This window comes from Galeopterus variegatus, unplaced genomic scaffold, assembly GCF_000696425.1.
Source record: "Galeopterus variegatus unplaced genomic scaffold, G_variegatus-3.0.2 Scaffold9375, whole genome shotgun sequence".
In the NCBI taxonomy this organism is placed as follows: Eukaryota; Metazoa; Chordata; class Mammalia; order Dermoptera; family Cynocephalidae; genus Galeopterus; species Galeopterus variegatus.
This window is the reverse complement of record NW_007735486.1, coordinates 10756-31918: the sequence shown is the minus strand read 5'-3', so window position 1 is coordinate 31918 and position 21163 is coordinate 10756. Positions and strand designations below refer to the sequence as shown.

The 21163-nt window shown below is 39.0% G+C and overlaps 1 protein-coding gene and 1 pseudogene across 1 annotated transcript in view; one reads left to right on the top strand and one right to left on the bottom strand.

The window, feature by feature from the left end:
• FBXO36 (F-box protein 36) overlaps positions 1-21163 on the bottom strand; it is a gene marked incomplete at its 5' end in the record, with an annotated part of 48006 nt that overhangs the window by 18610 nt on the left and 8233 nt on the right. Inside the window, one exon of the mRNA XM_008593592.1 lies at positions 3133-3305. Within this exon, the coding sequence (XP_008591814.1) occupies positions 3133-3305 (173 nt within the window). The remainder of the gene's footprint in view (positions 1-3132; positions 3306-21163) is intronic.
• LOC103609238 lies at positions 1115-2961 on the top strand (annotated as a pseudogene).

Genomic DNA, 21163 nt, shown 5'->3' with positions numbered 1-21163 from the left:
CAAAAAAAATACACACACACACACGTATGATGATTACTCATGAGTACTTATTTCTGGCCCTCCATTTTTAGGGGGAAAAAATCAAGTAAATATATATATTTTTTCTATACTCAAAAGGGATATAAGTAATGCAGATTAAATTACTTTAAATTAATTTTTAAACTCAAGAAATTTTATCACATTATTGTGGAAAATGTTGACTTTTTAGATTTAAGATTATTATTTGAATTATCCTGGAAACTGTGTGTTCTTTTATAAATTGACATTGTCCCAATACATTACATACTCTAAATATCGAGCTCATCGTGTTCTTTATTGCAAGCAACAGACTCCCACTTTGACGAACTTCAGCTGAAAAGGGATTGAATGGCAGGTGAGTAAGTGTATGATTGTGGAGGGAGGGGCTGTAGAATTGAAGAAACAGCTGAAGGGGCAGGAATCAAGGCACCTTCCAGGATCCAGGAGTGGAACTGATAAAGGTCATGTCAAGGCCCTGACACTGGCTGAAATCAGCACCAACTGTGTTTTCTGTTCTTGTGTACATTCTGCTGAGGATTCAAAGTGGTGAGAGAGTTCATCTGGTCAGCATGGGGCGAGAAGGAGAACAGGGCACTGCGATGGACGGCCACCAAACCACACATCCTGCAACTCAGCAATGGCTGTTACTGGAAGAAGTGGACATGGATGTGGGTGGTTACCACTTGCCTGTTCTCTTATGTCACCATGCCTCCGCCTGAGCTGTGCCTGGCCTTGAATGCCCCTTGACCTGGAATGACCCTAGTCCTCCAGACCACCTGTCAAACTCCATATAAAGTAATCCCCTTCTGTGAAGCCAGGCAAAGGAAATCACTTTGCACTGTCTTTGTACCTTGCACACACATCTTTGTTGAATTGATCATACTATATTGTAATTATCTGTATCTGCATGAATCTCTCCCAGTAGAGTGTAAGTTCCTTGAGAGCAGGAATAATATCTTTTCATCTGTGCTGTCTGTGTGCTTAGGACTGTGTCTGTCACAAGGTTAGTACTCAACAAATGACTGTTGAAATAAATGCAAGCAGCAGCTAGTCCAGGACCCTGGTGTGAGGTGCCTTGGAGCTTAGTGACTGTGCCATGTCCCTGATCTGCTCCATCTCCAATGACGTGCCAGAGCACCCATGTGTGTCCCCTGTCTCTAATCATGTCTAGCAGTGGCGGCTCACTGAGAAATACATTGCAGAGAATTGTAGAGACCCCATCAACAACTAGCCTCTGTCTGAGGAGCAGCTCACTGACATAAAAGTTGCTCACCCAAGCTGGCCCAAGCCTCTCTCAGCCACCAGCATCCCAGCCATCCTGAAAGCCTTGCAGGATGAATGGGATGTGGTCATGCAGCACAGCTGCACTCTGTGCCTGCAGCTGCAGACAACCCACCAAGAACTGTCCCATGATCTGTACCAGCATAATGCCGCCTGCCATGTCATTGCCCTACTCACCAAGGACCATTGCTGCCTGAGAAGCTCTGGCTACAGTGAAACCGCAGGCTAGTGTCATCGTGCCCCAGTCTGTGCCAAGCTCATAGCCAAGTATTATGAGTGCAGGTGAGCCAATGGATTTGGGCAAGCTGGTGGGAATAACCCCTGAGATTATCCAGAAGCTTCAAAACAAGGCCATTGTGCTAACCATGGAGTGTAAGAAGAGAGGGAAGACTGTGCCTGAAGAGCTGGTGAAGCCAGAAGAGCTCAGCAAATACCTGGGATCCTTGTTCTAGACCTCTGCCCCTCCGACACCAAGAAGATTCTCAGTGGTGGGGCAGATAAAAACTTTGTCTTTGACAAGAGTTCTGAGAAGATCCTGGCCACTCTCAAAGGCCATACCAAAAAGGTCACCAGTGTGGTGTTTCACCCTCTCAGAAGCTGGTGTCTTCTGCCTCTCCAGATGCCACCATCAGGATTTGGTCGGTCTCAAACACCTCTTGTGTATAGGTTATTCAAACCCATTAGAGTGCTGTGACAGGCCTCAGCTTCCATGTCACTGGTGACTGTCTCCTAAGCTTCTCTGATGACCAGTACCGTGCCTTCTCTGACATCCAGACAGGGCGTGTGCTCATCAAGGTGACAGATGAGACCTCCAGCTGCTCTCTCACCTGTGTGCAGCTCCACCCTGATGGACTCATCATTGAAACAGGAACCATAGACTCTCAGATCAAGATCTGGGACCTGAAGGAATGCACCAACATGCCCAACTTCCCTGGGCACTCAGGCCCCATCACCAGCATTGCCTTCTCCGAGGACGGCTACTATCTGGCTAGAGAGGCTGATGACTTCTCTGTCAAGCTCTGGGATCTGCACAAGCTTAAGAACTTCAGAACATTGCAGCTGGATAACAACTTTGAGGTGAAATCATTGATTTTTTACCTCAGTTGTAACTTCCTGTCTCTTGGGGGCATGGATGCCCAGATCTACATCTCCAAACAGTGGATGGAGATTCTTCACCTTACAGAGCATAGCAGCCTGACCACAGAAGTGGTCTTTGGGCACCACGCCAAGTTCATTGCTTCAACAGGCATGGACAGGAGACTCGAGTTCTATAGCCTGCAGGCCCTGACCCTTGCAATGGAAGTTGGGTCTCATCTCAGTTGTGGGGTAGAGTCAGGGGTGTGGGGGTGGAGGGTGAAAACTACTGGAGAGGGGGGCATCTATGGAGGGGAGCATCTATGGGGCAGGACATTCACATCATTTCACTCTGGTCTGGGAGGCAGCGTGAGAGCCATAGCGGCATGGACCACCCTCATTCATGCGACCTCCAGGCCCCAGGGGAACAGACATGGGAGGAAGAACTGTCACCCTCTAAAGGCTCAGGGTTGGAGCCCAGGGCATCTCCCCTCATGTTGTTCAATGAGTCTGTGGTGGTGGCTGTTCCACACCTACTTTGTTTCAGTTCCTGTGAGAGGGGGAGAAGCTGAACCATGGGAACTATGAAGGGGATGGGCACAAATGCTCGTGCTGGTTTTTGTAAGCAGTGACCTAGTTTCATTAAAAAGGGGGAAAAAAAAAAGGAATACAAATAATAAATCACTGCTCTATTAAAAAAAAAAGCTTTGAGAAAGCACATTGAAAATTCTATATAGACACAAAATAATTGACTATTACCTTTGCAAATCTGCGTGATGTCTGAGAAAGCCTAGCAACATCTTCAAGATCCAGATAAGAAATGATATTCAGGAGCAAACTGTCTGAGAGCCATTCAAGGAAGTCAAATTTACCTTGGCACAAATTGAAGATATAGTCTAATACTCTTGCACCAAATATTAAGGCAACTTGAACTGTAATTCAAAGAAACCAACAAACCAACATGGTTATTATGTGTAGTCACATAAAAACTATAACAATAATCAGTGAGATACACGCTTCAGTGCACTTTCTTCCCCTGGGAGTGAAATTAGATTATGCTGAGTCATTCATACTTTTACCAAGCTGCCTTTGGGACTAATAGCATGCATTTCTGAGACATTTGTTTCCAATTGCTGTCCCTACCCTGAGATCAGAATCTTTTCGGGACATTCACTGTTTAACACAGTGATATCGGCATCCACTTGATTTCATGGGCACCAAATGCCAGTATATATGACTGACTTTACTAGTCTGGGCATTATCATGGTCCTCATAGCCCCCTGACTGGGCAGCTACATTGAGAAAAAAGATGCTGGTCCATGCGGATTTTCTACCACCCCCCCTCACTCCCCAAATTGGTCTGAAAGACATTAATGTCTCTGAATTTTAGTTGATTTTTGTCCTCTTATTTATATATGTTGTTTTTCCACCAAATTTTTCTTCCTTCCTCTTTACCTTCTTTCATCCCTATCTTTACACAATAATAAAAAAAAAAAAATAGAAAAAGGCAAATATTTCATGAGAGTTATTTTAACTTTTTTTTTTTTCCTTTTTTTTGTCTTTTTTTCGTGTCCAGCAACGGATCGCAACCCTCAGTGTCGCGCCCGTACCGGACCCAGACCGGCAACGGGATCGCAACCCTCGGTGTTGCTCCCACACCTCGCTCAGCCAGTGAGCGGGAACCGGTCTGTATGTGGGATCCGAACCCTCAGCGGGAGCGCCACCGTGCTCTCAAGCAGCGCACTGTAGCAGTGCGCCACGGGGCCGGCCCTATTTTAACTTTTGCCTAGTATTTTTCATACCTTCTCACTCATTCAAAATTAGGAAATATTTCATAAAGAATCAACCAATATAAAAAAGAAAAAAAAAGAATCAACCAATACAATGATCTACCCAAACATGTCTGATATAGGAAGAAAAAAGGATTTTTCCCCCAGCTCCCTGAATAACCAAGAAGTAGAAATATGTTTGGAAGGATAGATGTTCAAATTTAAACAGTGGTTAAATACGGGTAGTAATTTTCATTTTCTTCCTTTTGCTTATCTGTATTTTCTGATCTTTCTAGAATAAACCCATATTAGCAGTATAATTTCCTAAAATTTTGGAGGGAAAGGCAACCTCCTTTTAAAAGAGAGGAAAACAGACTGATGGGCTGTGTGTGTGGATTCCAGGGGTCCCAAAGCTGGGGGGTTTCTCAGTTTCTCATTTTTTCCCTTCTAACTCAGAAAGCACCCCTATAGCAAGATTTTCCAGAGAACTGCTCTTAGAAGAGAGAGAGTGCACTCTTTTAGACTAAATGTCCAAGATTTGGGGACCACCTCTTTTCCTACACCTGAAAAATCTCTCTGGAGTAAGTGGGATGCGGCTGTCACCAGCAACGATCTCCCTGTAGAAGCAGGCAGAACTGTGATCCTAGAAGTTGGGCTCGCTGATTTCAGAATGTTAGTATTGGGCCGCTTGTGTTTAACACAAGCCCCAATTGTGTTAGCATGGAAGAGCCAGGTATATAAGATTTCTCTCCAAAACTGGTTAGCCCAGCTTTCTAGAGGCATTAGGATTTAAGTTGCTTCTGAATTCCTAGTGTGTCCCATTCAAAGCACTTCTAAAGTGTAAGGGCTTTCTTGAGAGAGAAACAGCCTTGTCAAAAACTCAGTCTTAAAGGGTAGGTATTGTACAGAACCCCTGGCCCACCATCAGAATAAGAAGAGAAAGCAGTGCTTATTTATTGGAGGGAAAAAAAACCTGTACATAATTGGAGATACATGTTTGAACACTTTAAAATGCCAAGAAAACATGCTCAAAGCATGCTCGGATGTACTTTAGGAAGTCTCTACCAATAAACTATTAAAAATGTAAAAGTTATAAAAGGATGTATACACCTAGGTATGAAATGTGATGGTTTCAAAGTATACAGGTGTTGGAGTATTTGGGGAAAAAATTGCTTTTTTTTTTGGTACTTTTTTTGTAACCAACATGTAACCAACACATTTCTCTTGAAATAAGAAAATATATATATATATATTAAAACAAACTCATTTTGAAAAATAAAATCACTAACTTTATGTTGGATTATGTGGCTCCAATGATTCTCTACTTCTGGATTCATGCCCCTGGATGTTCCTATCCCACAATGAATAGGGCTGACTTGTGTCATCAATAGGATATTGCACAAATGATATTCCAAGGCTAAGGCATAAAAGACATTGGGACTTGTACTTTGCTCTCTTGGATCACTCACTCTGGGGGAAGCCAACTTCCATGTCCTGATGATACTCAGCAGCATACAGGGAGGTCCATGTGCCAAGAAATTGAAGCCTCCTGCTAACCACCAGCATTGATTTCTCAGCCATGTGTATAAGCCATCCTGGAATGGGATTCTGCAGCCCCAGTCGAGCCTTCAGATGACTGAAACACCACGCAACACCATGCAATCTCCAAATCAGAACCACTCAGCTAAACCATTGCCAAATTCCTGACTGGGAATGGAAATTCCTAAACCATTGCCAAATTCAAACACAAAAACTGTTTGAGATAATAAACATTTATTATTATTTTAAGCCATTAAGTTTTGGGATAATTTGTTACACAGCAATAGATAAATAAAGATGTAAGTGCCTACAAGTGTTGTGCTGCCATAATGAAACCTAAAGTGTAGGAATGGCTTGGAAATTGGAAGGGTCATAGAAATTTGAATGTGTGTGAGAAGAGTGTTAGTGAAAGCCTAAAGAAACGACAAGAAATCAGTATAGAAGCTTGATGGACTCTGAGGAGGTTTTAAAGGTGAGGACTTAAGGGAAACAGGAAAATACTATTAAAAACTGGAGGAAAGGGGATCCTTGTCATGTAGTAACAGAAATTTTAGCAGCATTATTGCTTACTATAATATGGAAAGAAGGAAATGTACCTAATGGATTGCTAATCCATTTTTGTACCTAATGATTTAGCTAAGGAAATTTCCAAGCAGAGAGTTGAACATGCTGCCTGATTTCTTCTTGCTGCTTAAAATAAAAGATCAGAGGGAAGAGATAAGCTAAAGAAAGGTCTCTTTAAAAAGAATGAGAATTTGCTGGTTTCGAACATTTTCTGCCTCTTCAGATGTCAAACAATGCTAGAATTAAGAAACAGCTCCCAGGCAAAGATCAAATTCAGGACAATGTAAGGAAAACATGGTACAAAAATGAAACCAAGAGTGTGGCTATAAGATGCTCTGTTAAGAACCATTCAGTTGGGGGCCAGCCCGTGGCTCACTCGGGAGAATGTGGTGCTGATAACACCAAGACCACAGGTTCGGATCCCTATGTACGATGGCCGGTTAGCTCACTCGGGAGAGTGTGGTGCTGACAGCACCAAGTCAAGGGCTAAAATCCCTTTACTGGTCATCTTTTGAAAAAAAAAAAAAAAAAATGAACCATTCAGTCAAAACTTAGGGCTTCCATGAAGCTTAAGGGTGTTAACACTCAGAAGTCAAGGGCATGGGCCAGCCTGTGGCTCACCACTCGGGTGAGTGTGGTTCTGATAACACCAAGTCAAGGGTTAAGATCCCTTTGCCGGTTATCTTTTTTTAAAAAAAAAGAAGTCAAGGGCAGATGCTCAAGGTAGAGAAGGGCTTATCTCAAAGAGATGTGTAGATGTGGTTTTGTATAATGGAGTGAACCCCAATAAAAGTAATAGACAACCCATGACGTTTTTAAGAGAATTTATTGGCAGAAACGCTGCCAGCCAACTTAAAGAGAAAGGGTCATTGGTAGTACAAAAGGAAAAGAAGACTTCCGACTACCAAACTTCTGAAAGCAGGAAGCTGAGAAAACTATGCATCTGTAGGTGCAGGCTACCTTTTGTGGGAAAAGATGGATGGATAACTCAGAGGGTTGAATCAAGAGCCCCGAGGGAGAAGCCAAGAGCCATAAAGACTTAGTGCCAGGTCTTGAGCCTTAATCAAGAACTGACAACCTATGCCCTGCTGGACTTTAGAATTTCTCTGGACTAATTACTCCTGTGTGACTCCCATTCCTCCACTTTTTCAAGAGCAGTGTCTACTGTGGTTCTCTCATGACCGTCCAATTATTATATGTTGGGTGGGGGAGGGGCAGAAAAGTGGTCTCATTCACAAGTTTCAACTCTAGAGGGCAACCTGAGGTGCCCCATCCACACATAGACTTGATTTAGATGATGAAATTCTGAACAACTAAAGATATACTTCAAAAAGAAAGAAATTTACATAGAAGGATGAAATAGAATTCCAGAAGCAATGATGAAAAAAGAAATGGCAGTAAACACAGGCAAATCTAAACAACTGCTACTTTATAAAACATGTTTTAAATAAATTTTGGAAGAGGTGGCAAAACAAGGCAAATCAAAACACCAGTCAACAATTACATGTAAGGTAGAAGGTAGATTTTTAGAATGTAAACACTCTTAGATCCTTTATGTTCACAGCACAGATAGAAATATCGATAATTAGGGCCGGCCCATGGCTCACTCGGTAGAGTGTGGTGCTGATAACACCAAGGCCATGGGTTCGGATCCTATATAGGGATGGCCGGTTTGCTCACTGGCTGAGCGTGGTGCTGACAACACCAAGCCAAGGGTTGAGATCCCCTTAATGGTCATCTTTAAAAAAAAAAAAAAAAAAGAAATATCAATAATTGTTAGAGTTTTGTAAGTCATGTTAAATTAAACTTGTTAAAAACTTAGAGGACAGTACTAAAAAAAAGAAAAAGAAAAAGAAATATGTATTAGTCCATTTTGTGTTGCTATAACAGAATTACCTGAGACTGGGTAATTTATAAAGAACAGAGGTTTATTTGGCTTACAAAGATTCTGGGACAGCTGCATCTGGCATGGGCCTCAGGCTGCTTCTGCTCATGGTGGAAAGTGGCAGCAGCCCGTACGTACAAGCAGATCACATGGCGAGAAGAAGCAAGAGAGAGAGAGAAGGTGCCAGAGTCTTTTTAAGCAACGAGCTCTCACGGGAACTAACAGAGCGAGAACTCACTCATTACTCCTCCTCCCCCAGGGAGAGCATTAATCCATTCATGAGGGATCCGCACCCATGACTCAATCAGTTTCCAACACTGCCACATTGGGGATCAGATCTCCACATGAGTTTTGGAGGGGACAGCACATCCAAACTCCATCAAAATACAAGGACAACTTCCAAAATAGTGTGTAATCAGTCGGAGATTGGTTCACAGCTGAACAAAACAGAAAACTCAATTTAAGGTGGCATAGCCAAATAGGGTTGTTGTTTTTTTAATTCTCTCACAGTTAGAGTCTGGAGATAGGCAGTTAAAGGCTGGTATGAGAGCTCCACTATGTCATCAATGTCCCAGGGTCCTTTTATCTTTCAGTCTCACAGTCTTATGATGTGGCTCTCCTCTTCAGGGTCACTCTAAGATAGTTCCTGTTCCCTAAGTGTCACAGCCATGTTCCAGTAGTTCAAAGGGGTGGGGCAAGGAACAAAAATGTGCATATAAGTTGAGTCTCCACTTATCTGGAGGCACTTTCTGAGAAGATCTGATAATAACTTCAGCTCACATTTTACTGAGCAAAACTGGGTCACATGGCCACATCTGCAAGATAGAGAGGGAAATGTGATCTCTGTTTTGAGAGGAAAAAATGGAGTAAAGAAAACTCAAGGGCTGGCCTGTGGCTCACTTGGGAGAGTGTGGTGCTGACAACACTAAGTCAAGGGTTAAGATCCCCTTACCAGTCATCTTTAAAAAAAAAAAAGAAAGAAAGAAAAAAGAAAACTCAATAGAAAGGAGGAAATGGAAACAAAACAAAAAAGCAAATAGAAAGTATAAGATAAATGCACAAAATAAGAGGACAGAAATTACAAGCATATTAGCAATCACAATAAATGAAAATGAACTAATTATGCCAGTTAAAACACTCTCAGATACATAATGCATAAATGCACACATATACACACATGCACACAAATCATTATGGCTACATGCTATTTACAAGAGAGATACTTAAAAAAAAAAATGATATGGAAAAGTGAAAGGAATAGAATGGAAAAGACAGACCAACTCAAACCAAAATAAAGCTGATACAATTATATTAATACCAGACAAAATATACTTTAAAGAAACACTCATTATTAGGGATAAGGAGGACCATTATTTAATGATAAAAGGAGTAATTTGCCAGGAGGACTTAATACTTCTAAACTAATATTGCCCTAACAAAATACACAGAGCAAACACTGATATAATTATCATGAAAAAAAAAGACAAATCCTCCATTATAGCAGGAGATTTTATAATACCTCTGTCAATACTCGATACACCAAACAGAAAAAAATTAGTAAAGATATAGAATATATGAATAACACTATTAATAAAATTTCTTCAGTGGACATAAAAAAGAACCCTGCACCTAACAATTAGAAGAATTATTTCAATTTCAATTTGTGTCAGGTATACATGGAACATTTGTAAAATCTGACCATGAGCTAGGCCACATCCAGCAAAGGACTGATATCACATAGGACCAGGTTCTCAGATCTTAATGCAATACACTTAGAAATCAATAACGAAAATATAATACCCTTATATTTATAAAGAAATTTATTTCTCACAGTTCTGGAAGTGGCAAGTCCAAGATCAAGATGCGGGCAAGGTAGGTTTTATTCTGAGGCCTCCTCTCTTGGCTTCTCTTGCTATGTGCTCATGTCACCTCCTCTTTGTGAGCTGGAAAGAGGGAATGATCCTCTGATGTCTCTTCTTACAAGGACACTAATTCTGTCCAATTAAGGCCCCACCCTTATGACCTTATTAAACCTTAATTACTTCCTTAGAGGCCCCTTGTCCGAATATAGCCACACTGAAGGTTATAGTTCAACATATGAAGCTAGGGGAGGGCACAAACATTCATCTATCATAACCCTTCAAACACTGGAAATTTAAACACATTTCTGAGTAATTTATATGTCAAAGGAGACATCATAGATTCAATTTGTAAATATTTAAATTTAAGTGACAAATTCCACATAACAAAATGTGTGGATATAGTGGTTGTTAGAGAAAAAGTCACTACTTTATATGTGTATATTAGCACAAGAAAAACAAAGATCAAATATGAATGAGCTATGGAACCAAATAAAAAAGTTGATTACCCCCAAATTAGAAGGAAGAAAATAACAAAGATAAGAACAAAAATTAGTAAAATAGAAAAAAAACAATGTAAATGATCAAGGAAACCAAAAAGTTGATAATTAAAAAAAGATGAATAAAATAGATAAATTTCCAAGAATGAACAAGAAAAAAAGAACAAAAGCATGAATCAATTTTATCAGAAATAAATATGAGAATATAACTGTAATCACAACAGAGACTTAGAAAAATCTTTACACCAATTAATTTGAAATCAGATAAATTAGACAAACATCCAGAAAACTATAATTTACCAATTCCGACTCAAGAAGAAAGAGAAAACCTGAGAGGTTATAACCAGTAAATAAATTGAACCACTGATTGATTAAGAAAAGAAAACACCAAGTAAAGCTTCAGGTCTACACTGCTTTACAGATTAGCTTAATAAACTCTCTAAGAACAGACAATTCATATCTTACACAATTTGTTCCAAAGAACACCTATTCATGAGTAAAAACTCCTAGAAAACTAGTAATAAAGGGGAACTTCCTTAACCTAATAACATGATATAGGGTAGTTACCAAAACCCAATAATCGTAACAATAATAATAATTTGTACAGTATTCAGTATTTGCCAGGTGCTGTTCTTGTTGTATATATAAAGTGTGATATTATTTAATCCTCACAGTAACCCTATGAGATGAGTGTTATTATTATTCCCCTTTTAAAGAGAGAAGGATGAGGAACAGAGAGAATGAGTGGCTTGCCCAAGATCACATAGTGAGAAAGTGGCAGAACTAAGATTGAACTCAGGAAGTTTGCTCCACAATGCATCCCCCTAATCATGATGGTATAAGGATCTGTAATGTCAGGAATGAGACCAGAATGCCCACACTCACTATTTCTATTCAATATTGTTTTAGAAGTCAAAGCAAGAAAAAAGAAAAAAAAAAGGGAAAATATAAAAATGCGTCATGGTTAGAAAGCAAGGAAAAACTGCCTGCCATTACTGCATATGATCTAAGTATTAACCTACAAAAGTCAAGAAATTCTACTGGAAAAAGATCAATATCATTTATTTATATATAAGCAAATATTAATTCAAAATTATAAGTTGATATGCATTTATCTTTTGACCCAGTAATCTCACACTGAAATAACCTATGCACAAGGTTATTCACTTTGGCATTATTTGAGATATAACAAGATCAGAAACAACCCAAATTTTCATCACTAGGATTCCTGTGCATCCCACAAAGAAATACTATACAGCTGTAAAATAAAATGAAGAATATTTCCCAAGGTGTGAAGTGATCTCCAGAATATAATGGTGAAAAAATAAGGTGCTGAACAGTATGAGTGGAATGCTACCATTTGTATAAGTTGGGGGTGGGGAGAGAAAAAAATATATTTATGAATTTGTTTATATGAGCAGAAAGAAACACTGAAAGAAGAAATAGAGCAAAAGTAGCTACATATAGAGCAAGAGAAGAAAAGGGTAGAACAAATAGGGATGGAAGCAAGCCTCTGAATGTACACTGTTTTACACTTTTGATTTTAGAAAACATATGCATAATTTATATATTAAAAAATTAAAATAGAATTTACATTTTTAAAAATGATCTTATTCTTAGCAACCAAAAATTGTAAGGTGACTTAGGAAAGTTTGAACAAAATATGTATGCAAACTTTATGAAGAAAACACTAAAACTTTATTGAAAACATAAAAGAAGACCTAGATAAATGGAGAAATAACCATGCTCATGTTGAGAAGACTCAATACCAAAGGACGACAATTCTCTCAAAAATCTAGAAGTTCAATATCCAATTACGGTTAAAATCTCAACAGGGACTTTTGCATAGCTTTATCAGCTGATCTTAAAACTCACGTGCAGAGTAAAAAGTCAAGAAAATCCTTTGTAAAAGATAGGAAAAGGAAGATGAATTCATCTTAACAGGCAAGCAAAGTCACTGTAAAGACTGCAATTAAAGCAGTGAGTGTCGGGGCCGGCCCGTGGCTCATTTGGGAGAGTGCGGTGCTGATAACACCAAGGCCCCGGGTTCGGATCCCATATAGGGATGGCCGGTTCGCTCACTGGCTGAGCGTGGTGCTGACAACACCAAGTCAAGGGTTAAGATCCCCTTACCGGTCATCTTTTGTAAAAAAAAAAAAAAAGAAACTACGTACATAAATCCATGTTTTTCAATGTGCTACAACTTTTCTTAAGAAAGTAACATCGCTTCTTCATGCTATCTAGACCAGTGTGGTCCAAGAGAAAAAGAATACAAGCCATGAAAGCGAACCACTACGTAATTTTAAATTTAAAAAAAAAAAAAAAAAAAAAAAAAAGCAGTGAGTGTGTTGGTGTGAAACAAAAAAACCAATGGAAAAAAATAGCCCTGGAAATGACAGGTACATATTGGAACCTAGAATATGTAAAAGATGAGATTACAAAACAGCATGGAATAACTAAACCATCCTAGAAATGATGCTGGGAACAATGACCAGCTATATAGAAAAAAAGTTATAATGTTTCATCCCATCATATCCAAAAAAAAACTTGAGATAAGCTTAAGACCTAAAAATGAAAAACAAATCATAAAATATTTAGAATTAAAAATAGGGTTATATCCTTATAAAATCAGGGTAGGTAAAGATTTCTTAAACAAAACACAAAAGTGCAAGCAATAAACTAAAAGACTGACAGATCTGACTGCATTAAGTTTTTGGGGGGTAGCGGGGGGCAGCTGGCAGCAAGGGAACTGAAGCCTTGACCGTGGTGTTACAAGGCCATGCTCTAACCAACTGAGTTAACTGGCCAGCCCAGATGCATTAAAATTATAAACAGTATGGGTAAAGACAACATAAACAAAGTATCTTAGTCTGTTTTATGCTGCTATAAATGAATACTATAGACTGAGTAGTATGTAATGAACAGAAATTTTTTCAGCTCATGGTTCTGGAAGCTGGGAAGTCCAAGACTGAGGGGCCACATCTGGTGAGGGCCTTTTTGCTGCATCATAACATGGCAGAAGTCACCACATGGTGAGAGAGCATGTGAGAGACAGTGAGAGGGCCAAACCCACTTTTATAACGAACCCACTCTTGTAATAACAAACCCATTCCTGTGATAATGACATTAATTGTCTCTTAAATGACCCATTCCTTAACACTGTTGCATTGGGGATTAAGTTTCCAACACATGAACTTTGAGGAAGATACATTCAAACAACAGCACAAAGTGAAAAGGTACAGTTAAAAACGTGGTGAAATATTTGTAGCACATATAACGAGACCAAAGAATTAGTATTCAAAATATGTATATAAAAAATCTTTCTGCAATCAATACAAAAAAAGAAAACCAGGTAGAAAAAAATAGGCAAAGATGGGGCCAGCCCATGGCTCACTCGGGAGAGTGTGGTGCTGATAACACCAAGGCCACGGGTTCAGATCCCATATAGGGATGGCTGGTTAGCTCAATGGGTGACCATGGTGCTGACGACATCAAGTCAAGGGTTAAGATCCCCTTACCAGTCACCTTTAAAAAAAGAAAAAATAGGCAAAGATGGGGGCAGCCCATGGCTCACTCGGGAGAGGGTGGGGCTGATAACACCAAGGCCACGGGTTCAGATCCCATATAGGGATGGCTGGTTAGCTCAATGGGTGACCATGGTGCTGACGACATCAAGTCAAGGGTTAAGATCCCCTTACCAGTCACCTTTAAAAAAAGAAAAAATAGGCAAAGATGAATTAGTTCTCAGAAGGGAAAACCCAAGAGGTCAATAAATATAAGATATTCAACCTCATTAATAGTCAGGTAATTTACATACCTAGTTTGGCAAAAATGTATATGGATCTCTGAGTACAACAAATGTTCATAAGAATATGGGGAAATAGCATCTCTCATAAAATGCCAATGGAGTATAAATTGATTTAACTCATTTGGAAAGCAGATTGTCAATACCTAGTAAAGATGAAGAGACACATATCCTCCAAAATGACAAATGCACTTCTACGCACCCAAGTTAGAGAAGCTATCACATAGATAAATGAAGAGGATAAAGAAAAAGTGTGAAAAAGTGGAAACCACCTAACTATCCTTAGCAAGGAAAATGGTTGACTAAACTTGGTTCATAATACAATAAAAACTGTAATACAAGCCAGTGAAATGAAATAACTAGACCTACATATATAAACATGGATAAATCTCAAAAACAGTGTTGATTAATGAAACAAAGGTGAAAAGGATAAATACGGTATAATAAATTTACATACAAATTTTAAACAAATAAAAATAGTATACATTATTTATGCATTTGTAATAAAATACACTTGGAAACGATACTGACTTTTTCATTCATTAATTAAAATTTTAAATTGACAAGTAAAAATTATGTATATTTATCATGTACAACATGATGTTTTGAAATATGTATACATTGTAGAGCTTGATAGAGCTAATGAACATATGTATATATGCATAACCTCACTTATCTTTTTTTTGTGGTGAGAACACTTAAAATCTCTTTCTTAGGGGCCGGCCCGGTGGCGCAACAGTGCGCTGCTTGGGAGCGCGGCAGCGCTCCCGCCGAGGGTTCGGATCCCACATACAGACCGGTTCCCGCTCACTGGCTGAGCGAGGTGTGGGTGCGACACTGAGGGTTGCGATCCCGTTGCCGGTCCCGGTCCAGTACGGGCGCGACACTGAGGGTTGCGATCCGTTGCCGGACACGAAAAAAGACAAAAAGGAAAAAAAAAAAAAATCTCTTTCTTAGGGATCTTCAAAAATACAATACATTGTTATTAACGACAGTCACTATGTTGTACAATAGATCTCATTCCTCCTAAGTGAAATTTTGTATCCTTTGGCCAACATCTCCCCAACCTTCCCCATCCCCCAGCCCCTGGTAACTACCATTCTACGCTTTACTTCTATGAGTTTGATTTTTTTAGATCTCACATATAAGTGAGATCATGTGGCATTGTCTTTCTATGCCGGCTTACTTAACATAACATCCCCCAGGTTCACCCATGTTGCCATAAATGACAGGATTTCCTTCTTTTTTAAGGCTGAATAATATTCCATGGTATAGATAAAGCACATTTTCTTTATCCATTCATTCTTTGATAGACACTTAGGTTGATTCCACATCTTGCCTATTGTGAATAATGTTATAATAAATATGGGACACACCAATTTCATTTCCTTTAGATATATACCCAGTAGTGTGATTGCTGGATCATATAGTAGTTCTATATTCATTTGAGGAACCTTCCTATTGTTCTCTATAATGGCTGTGCAAATTTGCACTCCCACCAATGGTGTACAAGGGTTTCCTTTTCTCCACATACTTGCCAACGTTTATCTTTCAACCAATTTCAGAATAGCTAATAAAAGGGAATGGAGGGGAAATGGATAGTTGGGGAGGGAAGAAATTTCACTATATATTTGTAACTTTCTATGTTTTAAAAAGATATTAAATATAATGATCACTTCACCAGCATGTATACTAAACCTGGATTGATAAGGAAATTAATATAGCCCTGAGAAAGGATGCCACAAAAATTGAAACCATTCAAAAAATTAAAACCATTCAAAAAATTAAAACCATTCAGAGTACACAATTTGACCACACACATCAAATCAAGAACAAAAAAAATAACTACAAAATCTCCAACTACCTGGAAATTAAACAATATATTCCTAAATAATATATGGGTCAAAGAAGAAATCAAAATGTAAATTAGAAACTCTTTTCAACTAAATGAGAATAAAGACAATTTATCAAAACTTGTCTAATGTAGCTAAAGCAGCACTTAAAATTTAGAGGAAAAAAATGGCTAAAAACTGATTTAACTTTTGTTTTACTATGTGCATTTATTCATTTTTTAGTCTCAAAAATTTATTTAATAACAAAATGATAAAATGCCAGATCTTACTTAGACCTGCCTTCCCTGTTCTGTAGCCCAGAGCCAGGCTCTCCTGCTGCCTCCCAGCACCCGGGCCTCTTGCGCTCTCCCACCTCACCCTCCACCTGTAGAACCCAATGCCAGGTCTACAGAAACTAGCATCCAGGCTGAAGACAAGGAACAGCTGATTAGAAAGCATGGCAAGGAGTGGACTAAGAGGTGGTGGCTGGGAATGAGAAAATTAAGTCCCAGGTTAATGGCTGAGGTATAGTTCTGAAAAAGGGACCTGGAAAAAATGGATTCTGGACCCATGGCACGGAGCTGGCCCAGCTTAGGGAAAAAGGTAAAGGCTGTTCTTTCCCACTTTCTGATTCCTGGTATACCAGTATTCTTAGGATCAGAACTCAGGCTAATGTTTTAGGATTATTAGTATTTATTACTATTGCCAATTTTCCATGATGGTCCCCATTTCACTGCTGCTGCGCTCCCAGTGCCGCACTCTCCCGAGTGCGCCACGGGCTCGGCCCTTCCCATTTCACAAATTTAGTCCCATTTTCCCCATAAACCATCTAAATGTTCAATGAAATTTCAATACTTTGACAGCTAAACTGTATCTTCCACATTTCCTTTCACATGCAATGGCAGACATAAAAAAACCTTTGCCATTTAGTTTTTGTAGATTGGCCTAAATACTTTATCACCACTTATAAGTCATTCCAAGATCTAAGCAACCAGCTTAAAAATGGACAACTAGGGCCAGCCCGTGGCTCACTTGGGAGAGTGTGGTGCTGATAACACCAAGGCCACGGGTNTGAGGGTTGCGATCCGTTGCCGGACACGAAAAAAGACAAAAAGGAAAAAAAAAAAAAATCTCTTTCTTAGGGATCTTCAAAAATACAATACATTGTTATTAACGACAGTCACTATGTTGTACAATAGATCTCATTCCTCCTAAGTGAAATTTTGTATCCTTTGGCCAACATCTCCCCAACCTTCCCCATCCCCCAGCCCCTGGTAACTACCATTCTACGCTTTACTTCTATGAGTTTGATTTTTTTAGATCTCACATATAAGTGAGATCATGTGGCATTGTCTTTCTATGCCGGCTTACTTAACATAACATCCCCCAGGTTCACCCATGTTGCCATAAATGACAGGATTTCCTTCTTTTTTAAGGCTGAATAATATTCCATGGTATAGATAAAGCACATTTTCTTTATCCATTCATTCTTTGATAGACACTTAGGTTGATTCCACATCTTGCCTATTGTGAATAATGTTATAATAAATATGGGACACACCAATTTCATTTCCTTTAGATATATACCCAGTAGTGTGATTGCTGGATCATATAGTAGTTCTATATTCATTTGAGGAACCTTCCTATTGTTCTCTATAATGGCTGTGCAAATTTGCACTCCCACCAATGGTGTACAAGGGTTTCCTTTTCTCCACATACTTGCCAACGTTTATCTTTCAACCAATTTCAGAATAGCTAATAAAAGGGAATGGAGGGGAAATGGATAGTTGGGGAGGGAAGAAATTTCACTATATATTTGTAACTTTCTATGTTTTAAAAAGATATTAAATATAATGATCACTTCACCAGCATGTATACTAAACCTGGATTGATAAGGAAATTAATATAGCCCTGAGAAAGGATGCCACAAAAATTGAAACCATTCAAAAAATTAAAACCATTCAAAAAATTAAAACCATTCAGAGTACACAATTTGACCACACACATCAAATCAAGAACAAAAAAAATAACTACAAAATCTCCAACTACCTGGAAATTAAACAATATATTCCTAAATAATATATGGGTCAAAGAAGAAATCAAAATGTAAATTAGAAACTCTTTTCAACTAAATGAGAATAAAGACAATTTATCAAAACTTGTCTAATGTAGCTAAAGCAGCACTTAAAATTTAGAGGAAAAAAATGGCTAAAAACTGATTTAACTTTTGTTTTACTATGTGCATTTATTCATTTTTTAGTCTCAAAAATTTATTTAATAACAAAATGATAAAATGCCAGATCTTACTTAGACCTGCCTTCCCTGTTCTGTAGCCCAGAGCCAGGCTCTCCTGCTGCCTCCCAGCACCCGGGCCTCTTGCGCTCTCCCACCTCACCCTCCACCTGTAGAACCCAATGCCAGGTCTACAGAAACTAGCATCCAGGCTGAAGACAAGGAACAGCTGATTAGAAAGCATGGCAAGGAGTGGACTAAGAGGTGGTGGCTGGGAATGAGAAAATTAAGTCCCAGGTTAATGGCTGAGGTATAGTTCTGAAAAAGGGACCTGGAAAAAATGGATTCTGGACCCATGGCACGGAGCTGGCCCAGCTTAGGGAAAAAGGTAAAGGCTGTTCTTTCCCACTTTCTGATTCCTGGTATACCAGTATTCTTAGGATCAGAACTCAGGCTAATGTTTTAGGATTATTAGTATTTATTACTATTGCCAATTTTCCATGATAGTCCCCATTTCACAATTTTTTTTTTTTTTTTTTTTAAAAGATGACCGGTAAGGGGATCTTAACCCTTGACTTGGTGTTGTCAGCACCACGCTCAGCCAGTGAGCGAACCGGCCATCCCTATATGGGATCCGAACCCGGGGCCTTGGTGTTATCAGCACCGCACTCTCCCGAGTGAGCCATTGGCCAGCCCTATAATCTTTTTTTTTTTTTTTTTGCCCTTTTTGAGACTTGCCGCACCGCGCTCAGCCAGTGAGCACTGTGAGCTTATCAGTCATCCCTATATAGGATCCGAACCCGCGGTGGGAGTGCTGCTGCGCTCCCAGTGCCGCACTCTCCCGAGTGCGCCACGGGCTCGGCCCTTCCCATTTCACAAATTTAGTCCCATTTTCCCCATAAACCATCTAAATGTTCAATGAAATTTCAATACTTTGACAGCTAAACTGTATCTTCCACATTTCCTTTCACATGCAATGGCAGACATAAAAAAACCTTTGCCATTTAGTTTTTGTAGATTGGCCTAAATACTTTATCACCACTTATAAGTCATTCCAAGATCTAAGCAACCAGCTTAAAAATGGACAACTAGGGCCAGCCCGTGGCTCACTTGGGAGAGTGTGGTGCTGATAACACCAAGGCCACGGGTTCGGATCCCTATATAGGGATGGCCGGTTAGCTCACTTGGGAGAGCATGGTGCTGACAACACCAAATCAGGGGTTAAGATCCCCTTACCAGTCATCTTTAAAAAAAAAAAAGCAACCAACTTTCAAATGGACATAAGGTGGAAAATAACTTATTTTTATGTTGAATTTGACCTCAACCCATGAATCAGCACTTTCAATTGAGTTTATGTAGGTACATTTTTTCCTTAAACTAAATTTTTAAAAGTGTTTCTAACAGCTAATTTTCTGGGTTTTTTTCCCCATTTTATTTAATGGAGAAAAAAAAAAAAACATAGATGTTTCCTCGGATTTTTAAAGGTCTCAGAAAAATAATTCAAACTTCAGAAACAAATGGACAGAGGCTACAAACAATCAAATTACAGAAGAAATATAGATGGTAATTAAACATGACAGAATGCTCAACTTACTACTTATTAGGAAAGTGTCAATTAAACATGATACTACTTTTACCATCTGACCGGAAGAGATTAAAAAGGGTAGCAATATCTAATTAATGATGGCAAAGATGTAAGAAAATACTCATATCCTGTTGGATGGAGTATAATTAATAGAGCAGTTTTTTGGATGGCAATTGGTGGGATGTGAAGTGCCTGGCACTTTACGTAAGTTTTGAGTTACTCAAAATTGAAATACTGTGACATCACACTATTAATGAAGTCTCATTTCAGGACAAATGTTGAAATAATATAAACCACCCAATTTAAAGATCTTTCAAGAATAGCATCATTAGAAAGTTGGCATAATTGTAAAGGTCTAATGCATTGTAAACGGTGTCTGTGCTGCATCTCACGGCAGTGCCACTAGAGCTGGTTAACAGAAACACCATCTTTTGTCAGGTCAACTTTGAATTTTACAAGCTTTTCAGGAATTCACCCCTCAAAAAAAATCTATCAAAATTTATAACTGGCTGGCTGGTTAGCTCAGTTGGTTAGAGCACAGTGTTGTAACACCAAGGTCATGGGTTTGGATCCCTACACCAGCCAGCTGACAAAAATAAATAAATAAATAAAAATGTATAATGTACATATCTTTGGACTTAGTGATTACATGTGTAGAAATCTGTGCAGATATATATGTCCCAGAATATACCTAAATACTTTGGTAAGAACAGCAAAACCTGTAAACAATCTGAAAATGCCCATCAATTGAGGATTGTATATTTGTACAGCAGAATACCATATACTCTTGAAAAAGGACAGGGCACTTCCTCACGTACACTAACAGAAAAATGATCATCAAGTATTAAGTGCAAAAACAAGCTAAAGAACTAATGATAAAATTTGATTCTATTTTTGTAAACATACTCACAATCCAAACAGAATTTAAATGCAAATGAAACTATTTATAGTGGTTATCTCTGAGGAATAAAGCTTGGAGGAAGACAGAAAGAATTTTCATTTTTAAATTTAAAAAAATTGTAATAGCTAGAATTTATTGAGTACTTATTATGTGCCAAGCAAATTCTAAGCACGTTATTCAATTAATCCTTATAAGAACCCTATGTGGGGCCGAGCCCGTGGCGCACTCGGGAGAGTGCAGTGCTGGGAGCGCAGCAGTGCTCCTGCCATGGGTTCGGATCCTATATAGGGATGACTGGTGCGCTCACAGCACTCACTGG